Below are 11491 nucleotides of genomic sequence, written 5' to 3' on the forward strand. Positions count from 1 at the left end.
GAAAGAAATACGAGTGACGTAATCAGATTTGCAGATGATACAAAATTATTCAGAGTAGTTAAATCACAAGCAGATTGTGATAAATTGCAGGAAGACCTTGTGAGACTGGAAAATTGGGCATTGAAATGGCAGATGAAATTTAATGTGGATAAGTGCAAGGTGATGCATATAGGGAAAAATAACCCATGCTATAGTTACACAATATTAGGTTCCATATTAGGTGCTACCACCCAAGAAAGAGATCTAGGCATCATAGTGGATAACACATTGAAATCGTCGGTTCAGTCAAAAAAGCAAACAGAATGTTGGGAATTATTAGGAAGGGAATGGTGAATAAAACGGAAAATGTCATAATGCCTCTGTATCGCTCAATGGTGAGACCGCACCTTGAATACTGTGTACAATTCTGGTCGCCACATCTCAAAAAAGATATAATTGCGATGGAGAAGGTACAGAGAAGGGCTACCAAAATGATATGGGGAATGGAACTGCTCCCCTATGAGGAAAGACTAAAGATGTTAGGACTTTTCAGCTTGGAGAAGAGACTGCTGAGGGGGGATATGATAGAGATGTTTAAAATTATGAGAGGTCTAGAATGGGTAGATGTGAATCAGTTATTTACTCTTTCAGATAATAGAAAGACTAGGGGGCACTCCATGAAGTTAGCGTGTGGCACATTTAAAACTAATCGGAGAAAGTTCTTCTTCTCCGATTACGCACAATTAAACTCTGGAATTTGTTGCCATAGGACATGGTTACTTCAGTTAGTATAGCTATGTTTAAAAAAGGATTGGATAAGTTCTTGGACGAGAAGTCCATTATCTGCTATTAATTAAGTTGACTTAGAAAATAGCCACTGCCATTACTAGCAATGGTAAAATGAAATAGACTTAGTTTTTGGGTACTTGCCAGGTTCTTATGGCCTGGATTGGCCACTGTTGGAAACAGGATGCTGGACTTGATGGACCCTTGGTCTGACCCAGTATGGCATGTTCTTATGCCTTATCTGCAACAGGTGGGGCCGCCCCTGCATGGATCTGATGATGACCTTTTGCAACGCAAAGGCTCCAAGGTTCTTCAGTCGGTGTCGGGAGATGGGTGCAGAAGGAGAAGACGCTCTGGTCCTCTCTTGTCCGTGGATGTAATCCTGTATGTGTTCCCTCCATGGCCGCTAATTGGCAAGGTGTTGCGCAGAGTAGAGATTCACCGAAGGGACATAATCCTCGTAGTGCCAGAATGGCCGAGGCGGACATGGTTTGCGGACCTTGTAAACCTAGCCGTGAATAGTCCTTCGAGGTTTCCTCTCTGGCCGGATCTCCTCCGACAAGGTCCCATGTGTTTGGAAGGGGCAGATCGCTTTTGTCTAGCAGCATGGCTTTTGAGAGGGAACGCTTAAGGAGTAAAGGTTATATGGATGCAATGGTTGCTACCCTTTTGCAGTCCAGAAAGACCTATACCTCCCTGGCGTATGTCAGGGTGTGGGGTATTTTTGAGTTTCGGTGTGTGGATCGCGAGGTGGTCCCCTCTTGTGCCTCCGTGGGCGATGTCTTGGCCTTTTTGCAGGCGGGTCTGGCCAAAGGCTTATACTTTAATTCCTTGAGGGTTCAGGTGGCGGCCCTGGTTTGTTTTCAGGGTAAGGTATGCGGAGTTCGCTTGACAGCACACCCCGACGTTGTGCGCTACCTACAGGGAGTTAAACATCTACGTCCACCCATCTGGAATCCATGTCCTTCCTGGAGTCTCAAACTGGTGTTGCGGGCTATGTCTACGCCACCATTTGAGCCTTTGAATGTGCAACGCTGAAGGATCTTACTCTAAAAGTGATTTTCCTGGTGGCTATATCATCAGCTCGTCGGCTGTCGGAACTTCAGGCCTTAACCTGCAGAGAGCCCTTCTTGAGGATTTCTGATTCTGGGGTCTCTTTGAGGACAGTTCCCTCCTTTTTACCTAAGGTTGTGTCATCTTTTCATTTGAATCAGTCTGTGGAGCTCCCTTCCTTCCCAGTGTCGGGCCCTTTCACCCCTCAATCTAGAGATTTACGTCAGTTGGACGTGCGATGGGCTTTGTTACGTTACTTGGATGTTACTAACCGTTTTCACCTGTCGGATCACCTGTTTGTACTGTGGCATGGCCCCAGGTGGGCCACAATTGCTCAGTGGTTGAAGGAGGCTGTCAGTTCGGAGTACATCACCAAAGACCGACCGGTGCCTAGTGGGCTTCTCGCTCATTCTACCCGGTCGCAAGTGGCCACTTGGGCTGAGTGTCAGCAAGTTTTGCCACAGGAAATTTGTAGGGCGGCCATCTGGAAATCTTTGAACACCTTTACCAGACATTACCATCTGGACATCCAGGACTCAGGTTTTGGTGACAGTGTGCTTCAAGCGTGACTCTCGGGGTCCCACCAGTGTGAGAAAGCTTTGGTACATCCCAGCTGTCTGGACTGATCCGGGTGCATTCAGGGAAAGGAAAATTGGTTCTTACCTGCTAATTTTCATTCCTGTAGTACCACGGATCAGTCCAGACTCCCACCCAATATGCAGTCGAGAGTCCAGCTCAATCGGTGTTTGGTTTCAGGTTCTGGTCCCGCGCAGGTGTGAGGTGCGGGCAGGAGTTTTTCAGTTTACAAGGTTTCTTCTTTCCTCTGCTCATTTGAGGAGCAATTGTATATAGTTAGTGTGGTTCTTTTTTTATGTTAATCTGGCTTGGGTACAGTTCAATACTGGCAGACTGCAGGTGGCACCTCAACTTAACTGGCAGTGTCTGTCAAAAACGTCTCTGTCTCCATCTGCTGGAGGGGAGGCAAAACCCAAATGTCTGGACTGATGCATGGTACTACAGGAACAGACATTAGCAGGTAAGAACCAATTTTCCTATGGTTCACAGTGGAAGAAGCAGGAAAGAAAGAAGCAGGAAGGCCCACGCCGGAAACAGTGAGAGGGAAGAAAGCAGAGTGACCACCAATATCAGAGGCTGGAGTGAGGGAGTTGGGATTCTGCAGCAATTTTCATTATCAAGGTGTTGTGGGAAGCTGTGTGCATTCCCTGTCATGGTGGTTCTTCATAGCTACAGAGGGTCATTAACTCCTTCCACCAGGATACTTGCATTTTCAGATCTCATCTCACTTTTCACCCTTGTGTTGCTTTCCTTAAATCGGTATCCAAGACTATTTAAAAGCTGAAGTTGACCAAGGTAACAGTCCTGACCCCACAGAAGAGATCTTGAAAATGAAAGAACTTCAAGGCAGAGACCAGTTGGAGGGAGAGAAGGAGAATACTGATACCAGGATTAGTGAGAAAAATATTCCTTCATAACAAAACACTTGCTGTGTGCGCTGGAGTATTTCAAACTTTATTAAGAATTCAGTTGATTTAAGCTGAAGATCGAGGTTCAGGGACCAGGTCTGGAATGAATCCTGGGTATCCAAAAGGGTGCTGCAAAGTTTCTGGTTAGTGACTATAATGAGAGTGAAGGGAATCATTGCAGAGATTGAAGGTGAGGATGAGATCAGTCATGGTCTTTTTCCCTCTGTTCATGTGCAATTACTGACCTGTACCTATCTGCAAGCAATACCACTTCCAGTTATGTATCACATGGAGCCTTAGTCAAGGAGAGGTAGTTAAATAATTATATGGGGGTATTTTCCTATATATGTCTTTCTCTATTGCTGTAAAATTAATAAACATACTCATTTGTATCCAACAGATGATGGATTGTGGAGCAATAGCGAGAGGCAGATTTTGTGCAATGGGCAGAAGAGGGAGGAATGGAAACACGAAGTCCCTTCTAGATACAGCATCGCTCCTTCAGCTGACTATGAAGGAAAAATCAGTAGAGTAACACCATCCAGTGTGAAAGAAAAAGCACACAAAATAGAAAGACCAAACACATGTACTAAACAAGGGAGAAATTCCAACCATTGCCTAAATCCTGTACAAATTCATGCATTCAGTGAAGGAGAGAAACCATTTCAAAGTGCTGATACTTGGGAGAAATTCACCACAAATTTATATTCAAATGAGCACCAACCAAAGATTGAATGTGATAACAAAGTTACTGAGGGCTCAAATCATACATATATCCAACAATATCATAGAAGAGCGAAAAAATGTGGAAGTACTAAAGGGGAAAAAAGAGCTAACACAACATTTATAGCACATAGAACATTTCAAATGCAAAGGAAACCTGTGAAATGTTCTCACTGTGATAAATACTTTACCTGTAGAGCAGAGCTGGAAAGCCATATATATATTCACTCAGGAGGAAGACCATTTCAGTGCACTGAATGTGAGGAAACATTTTCTAGTAAGTCAGACCTGACAGAGCATAAAATAATTCACAGACGAGACAAACTTTTTAAGTGTACCGACTGTGAAAAATGTTTTAAATATAGATCATGGCTTACAATCCATCAGAAAAGTCACAAAGGAGAGAAGCAATTTAAATGTTCTGCATGTGATAAATGCTTCATTCAGAAACACAGCCTACAAAGACATGAAAAGACTCACATCCCTGGTACATCTTTTAAATGTTCTGTATGTGATAAATGTTTCATTGAGAAACGCAACCTACAAAGACATGAAAGAACACACTTGCCAGATATACCTTTTAAATGTTTTGCATGTGATAAATGTTTCATTGAGAAGCAAAACCTACGAAGGCATTTGAAGACACACATGCCAGAAAAATCTTTTAAATGTTTTGAATGTGAGAAATGTTTCAGTCAGAAATGTGATCTTAGGAAGCATGAAAGAATCCACACTGGCGAGAAATCATTTAAATGTTCTGAATGTGAGAAATGTTTCAGTCAGAAATGCCACCTACAAGTGCATGAAAAGACCCACAGGGATGAAAAACCATTTAAATGTTCTGAATGTGATAAATGTTTCAGGCAGAAATATGTTCTAAGGAATCATGAAAGGACTCACAGTGGTGAGAAACCATTTAAATGTTCTGTATGTGAAAAATGCTTCAGTCGGAAAAGCATCCTTCAACTGCATGAAATGAACCACAGAAATGAGAAACCATATAAATGTTCTGAATGTGATAAAAGTTTCATTCAGAAATCTGTCCTGAGAAACCATGAAAGAATCCACACGGGCGAGAAGCCATTTAAATGTTCTGAATGTGATAAATGCTTCAATCGGAAAAGCCACCTGCAACAGCATGAAATGAACCATAGGAATGAGAAACCATTCAAATGTTCTGAATGTGAAAGATGTTTCAGTCGAAAAAGCCAACTTCAACAGCATGAAATGAACCACAGGAATGAAAAACCATTTAAATGCTCTGAATGTGAAAAACGCTTCAGTCAGAAATGTGATGCTAGAAAGCACGAAAGAATCCATGCCAGTGGGAAACCATTTAAATGCTCTGAATGTGATAGATGCTTCAGTCAGAAAAGCCACTTGCGAGTACATGAAATGAGACACAGGAGTGAGAAACCTTTTAAGTGTTCTGAATGTGATAAATGTTACAATCTGAAATCCGATCTTACAAAACATAAAAAAATCCACACCAGTCAAGGAATGTGCAAAACAAACACATTTGGAGAAGCTGCCTCTTGAGAAACCATTTTAGTGTTATGAATGTGATAACTTTCAGTTAGAAAATCTACCAACAATTTCATAGAATGACCCACAGGAGTGAGAAAGTATTTGTGTTTTGAAAATGATAAATGTTTCAGTCTGAAATCTGATTTTAGACAAAATAACTGCAGAATCACTGAAGCTACAAAGATATGAAAAAAAACAGAAAGGAGAATCACCAAAATAAAACATTTAAAAACAACCAAAGAGTTTCTATGGGGCAGTGTGGAAGACCACAAATAAAAGAAGAAACAGAAAAGTTTTAGAGACATTTTTATGAAGATCCTGTAAAGCAAAAAAAAAAAAAATAGTTGCCCAACATACAGGGGAATATAGAACAGGCAAACATCAAAACTATAGAATGGCCTTAAGTTATGATTCAGCTGGAAGCCAGGTTAAAACAAGCCCCAAATTGGAAGGGCCCTGATAGAGTGCTAAACCTTTGGTTCAAACATTTGACCTTTATCCATCAAGATCTGGCTAACTGCAAAAAACGATCAGAAAGCCAGAATTAACTCCACAATGGCTAATAATTGGAAGAACACTTCTGCCAAAGGTAAAGCCAAATAATGTACCCAAAAACTATCAACCAATAACCTGCCTACGTTCTAATAAATCTTGGCAATAGAACAGAAAGGTAACAAGAGGCATACTCAAAATCTCAGTGTAGCATGGATTGATTATAAGAAAATCTTTGATAACATCCCACACTGTTGGATAATAAATTGCCTTGAAATATACAAAGTGAATCCATGAAAATGTGGCAGACTACACTCTACCTAAATTATGAGGATGGACAAAATGTCATTTCCAGTATTGTCCGGCAAGGAATATTTTAGGAAGATTCTCTATCACTGCTTTTTGGTTTGTCCAGCATAAAACCCACTGAGTGCTTTCATTAACTCCTTGAGTTATAAAGTTACCCTTAATCCTAGAGCAACCAATTTCCTGCTGAAGATAACTCAGTGAGGCCTGACTGTCTGATTTTAGCCTCATTAACTAACTTCCTATTCTTTTTTTAACCATTGTCTTGCTTTATGAAATAACCCAAATCTCTTGTCCTGTATGTTTGTCTTATTAGATTATAAGCTCTGTTAAACAAGGTTGACTTTTTTGGGTGTTTGTTCAGCACTGCGTATGTCATGTAGTGCTATAGAAATGCTAAGTAGTAGTACTAGTAGTAGAACTTACTGTTTGTTGATGATTTGAAACTCTACAGTTCTTGTCATGCTCTTTTAGCAGAACAACTTCATGTTAGGAAGAGTTTCTCAGATGGCAACAAGATCACATTTGGCTTAGACAAATATACTAACGCAACTTTCCTAAAAGGAAAATTAAGCAAAGCTGAAAACATCTCCCTGACTGAAGATTGCAATATAAAGAAACCGGAGCAGGAAGGTGTATATAAATATTTAGGAATAGAGGAAGGTGGAACAATTCAGCATAAAGTAGTGAGTTAAAAGATCAGTAAAAAAAAACTATAGGAGAGTGAAGCTGATATTGAAGAATGTCTTAACAGCATGAAATAAGATGCAAGCTATTAATTATTATACAGTTTGGGAAATATAGCATGCCCTCATAAATATTTTGAAGAATTAGTTGTGAAAACAAGAAAGCTGCTCCATGCCCATCAAGTAATTTATAAGAACCAGTGCATGCCAAGATTGTATATGCCTAGAGCTGAAGATGGTATGGGTCTTATTGAAATTGATTACACCTATAGAGCTACCATAATAGGCTTTCAGACAAACATAATGGCATCGCTAGACACAAATGCTAAAATAGCGCAGAAGTACAAAAAAAAGCAACCATCCTTAGACTCAGTCCTTAAGCTAAAATAATTGTTCCAGCGAATAGTCTAAAAAAAACAAGATTAAAGAATATGTTCTTAATCAAACTCTTTGCTCTTTTAGTCCAGAATTAGCAATTCCCACAGCGAAATAATTTGGGATACACCAAACTAGAACAAACACTTTTTCTATATGTGCACCAGCTTTATGGAATGAGTTATTTGCTGGATTACGTACTGAGACTGATTACCTAAAATGTAGAAAGTTAGTAAAAGCTGAACTATTTTGGAAAACTTTTGATGTGAATGATTTGGAGGCACAGTGATAGTTGAAATAATATGGTTGTATTGTTTCATGGAATTTTATATTATGGTATTTTATTTATATTATTTGTTGATATATCTGTTTTATGTTTGTTTTTAAAATGTTATGAATAGCTCTTTTGTTATCCACGTCTGAACACGTTGAGATTACGCGGAATATAAATTTTGTAAATTAAATTAAAAAATAAATCCATCAGTACACAAAGGTAAAGAAGCTATAAAATTAGCAAAATGAGAGAAGAAACTCTTTAACGAATCAGGCCAGCAAATAAGGAAGAATAATTGGCAGAAGCCTAAGTAGATTGGGAAGTACAGATAGCTACTTCCGCAACCCCACATGGATCAATATTTGACAAAGCAGTGGTTGAGGAGAGATGAATTCAAACCTATAGATGAAAGATTGTTAATTGCAACATGGGATAGTGGACAACAGACAAGATGCTTCACAGCCAGCATAGAAAAAACTAGTAAAACTGACAAATGCAGATTCTGCGGAACAGAGCTGGAAACGGTTACATATCTCTCCACTGGATGTGATATGCTGATGTCTGCGGGCCTATACATAGCATGGCTTATTCCTTGGAAGCTGTGTAAATATTCTAATATTGATGTACCAAACAAATATTGGGAGAGCAAAGAAATTGTGGTCACGTGTGACATCCCTGTTCCTACTGACAGGAAGATCAGTGTGCAAAAACCAGATATCTTGGTGAAGGAGAAGAACACAAGAATGGCATTATGATAGATGTTTCAGTACCCAGTGACTTTTCTGTAGATTGTATCGACAAAGCAAAGATCCTTAAATACCAAGAGATGCAATCAGAGACCAAGAAAATGTCAGAAAGATACAGAAATAGTCCCAATTATATTGCATCCCACTGGTCTGATAAAGAAGAATTTTCAAGCATATCTCAATATGTTGCCTGTTAAGATTAAACCCTATGAACTCCAGAAAAAGGCTCTCTTTGGTACAATGCAAGTACTAAGAAGGGCATTAGTAAATTTGAGAGATTGAGATCATCCCCAGAATCCCATGGTTACAAATGGGATTTTATTCCTGTCCAGATATGTACAAAACAAACTCATTTGGAGAAACTGCCTCGTCACACAGTTGTGTGAGAAGCCATTTAAATGTGATAAATGTTTCAGTGCAAGTGGCAACCTGTGACGCCATGGAATGATTCATGTGGAACTAAAACCTAAGAGCTTAGTGACTATTGAGAGGTGAACGAAGCCTAAAGATGAGAGATTAAAAATTGCAGCACAAATAGTGGACCACAGGTAAGCTTAGGAAAAAAACTGTTAAAATAGACAAATGCTGGCTGTGATGTGCTGATGTCAGAAGGCTTATAATAAATCATAATAAAATGGCACGGCTCATCCACTGGATCTTGTGCAAACACTACAACATTGCTGCACCAGAAGAACATGAATCATGAACTTTACAGAATAGGAGAGAATGAAGGTGGTTTATGGCCATATGTCAGCTTTTAAAATTTTATCTCCAACTCTTCAACTGCTGAGATTATATTCCTATATTGTGTTAAGGATTTGATAGGTTAATCATTTCCTGAAGACAAACAGCACAGGGACAGCCTTCATCCACAATAATAGGAGTGGCAGTATTAGTGCAGTTTTCAGAAATAAACTAAGAACGTTTTCTGTTTATATTTATTCTTTGTTAGAATTAAATTGAAAGTATATGGGATTAAACAGAAGAATCCTATGTATTTTAAAGATTTTAATTAAATGTTCCTATATTCAAACTTCTTTAATCTATTTCCTTGCATTCTTCTGCTTTTTGGGAAGAGCCAAGCTTTAGAATCCATAAGAAGTTTCTTTACACAGTCAGGAAGAAGATGATGTTGAAAGAAAGATAGCAAGAGAAGAAAGAAATCTGACAAGGACTCCCCAGGAGCGAGGTGTCTCAGCAGCCGAGGCCCATCAAAACCATTGCGGTTGAGCAGGCAAGGGGTGCCAGAGCTAAGGTACCCAAGCATTTAAGGAGGACTAGAACCAAGATGTCCAAGCAATCATGAAGCCCTGGAAAAAAAGGAGCCCAAGAAATCAAAGAGCACAAGAACAGAACAAAGAGCACCAGAGCCAAGATGGCAAAGCAAGAGCAACCAGAAAAGGGTAATGGGTGAGCAGCAGTGAAAGATAAGTGTGTAACACAAAAAGATGAAAGCAGTGGAAGGACAGGCTAGTAAGTGGGAGTGAGGAGGAAAGTAAGAAGGAGATTGTAGAATTGATAGTTGAACTCCTGATTTATATTGAGATGAATATGCATACTGAGATTCAGGAGAAAGAATGTCTAAGTTAAATCTGGCACCCAAAGTTAAAAGCATGATCAGTAAGATGAATGAGGCCATAATCCATATTAAGGGATTATCTATTAATATATAGGTATAAATCGGAGACAGTATTGTGCAGCAAAAATAATTAATGAGAGTCTTATTGACAAGGACACAGAGCCATGGAAAAAATGTATAGAAGGAAAAATTAAATTGCTGTGTGCAGAGGTGTTTCTGTTAAATGCATTCCTCAAAGGAAAGAATATGCCAAAAATTATGAAAAAAAAACCCCATTAAATTGAGCCATGCTACAATAACTGAAGAAGGAAGATTTCAAATGTATATACTTAAATTATAATTTTAAAATAGCCTAATCACAAAAGCCACAGTGATATTGAGAGACTCTAAAATAAATCATTTTGAGAGAACCCAAAGCAGTTCTAGAGGGAATTGGAGAAGAAAATCAGTACTGTTAAAACACTGTCAACCAAAAATGAAACAGACACATTTTGGAATCATATATTTGAAGATCCTGTTGAAAAGCAAAATGGCTACCCAGAATACAGTAGAGCATAGAAAAGGCAAACATCAAAACCATTACTTCCCTGTCTACAATGTATAAGCTGTTTACTGAAATAGATGCAGATTTAATTATTTAACATTTTATATATTTCTCAACTTTCCAAAATATGTTCAAATAGTATATATGAAAAATATATAAGGTGATACCTTTTTGATGGACTAATAGTATATTCTTGAATAGCTTTCAAGAGCTAATTCTTCTTCAGGTCAGAATTCAAATGAGCAAAAGATGAAATTAACCAGGAAATATAGAGTAGTGTGGTTGCAATAAGTGAATTATAAAAGACATTACAATGATAAAGTGTGAAAGAGGATTGATGGGCGATTTTAAGTGACAGGAAATATAATTTTATGATTTTTAATGGTTAGGAAATCTAGCTCTTTGTTGAATCCTTTTTTGTTTTTGTCAGTTTCAAAGTGTTTCATCATTTTAACTTCAAAAGCCTAGCCTTCCTGGATTGTTTTAAATTTTCCTTGCCACTGGCCTGATTAAAAAAAAATTTCCAAGCACATCTTGATATTTTGCTTATACTAATGATTTTCAACCAGTGTGTCAGTGTATTACATTATAAGTACAATAAGGGGTAGATTTCATACATATGCCTGCTACCCGACGCGCGCACCGTGCACCCGATTTTATAACGTGTGTGAACATGCGTGCGCATGTTATAAAATCTGGGGTCGACGTACGCAAGGGGGGTGCACAATTATGCAACCTGCATGCGTCAATGCCCACAGGCTTTCCCCGTTCCCTACCCCCTAGCCTGACCTTCCCAACCCTTCCCCTAGCCTTTCCGCCCCTAACCTAACTCCCCACCCAAAATTGTTTCACCTTTTGCGCCTGCCGGCACCCTGCCAGCACACAATCCTCCAACACAGCAGCAAATGGCCGCTGTGCCAGAGGTCTCTGGCCCCGC

The 11491-nt window shown here is 39.2% G+C and overlaps 1 protein-coding gene across 3 annotated transcripts in view; it reads left to right on the plus strand.

Annotated features, from left to right (window-relative positions):
- Positions 1-9468, plus strand: part of LOC115092963 (zinc finger protein 567-like) — a 1005854-nt gene extending 996386 nt beyond the window's left edge. For all 3 annotated transcript variants that reach the window (XM_029604491.1, XM_029604483.1, XM_029604498.1), the window contains one exon: positions 3703-9468. In XM_029604491.1, coding sequence (XP_029460351.1) covers positions 3703-5564 — 1862 coding nt within the window. In that variant the 3' untranslated portion in view covers positions 5565-9468. The remainder of the gene's footprint in view (positions 1-3702) is intronic.
- Positions 9469-11491: the final 2023 nt, after the last annotated feature.

The sequence above is a fragment of the Rhinatrema bivittatum genome, chromosome 1, assembly GCF_901001135.1.
Source record: "Rhinatrema bivittatum chromosome 1, aRhiBiv1.1, whole genome shotgun sequence".
Lineage (NCBI taxonomy): Eukaryota > Metazoa > Chordata > Amphibia > Gymnophiona > Rhinatrematidae > Rhinatrema > Rhinatrema bivittatum.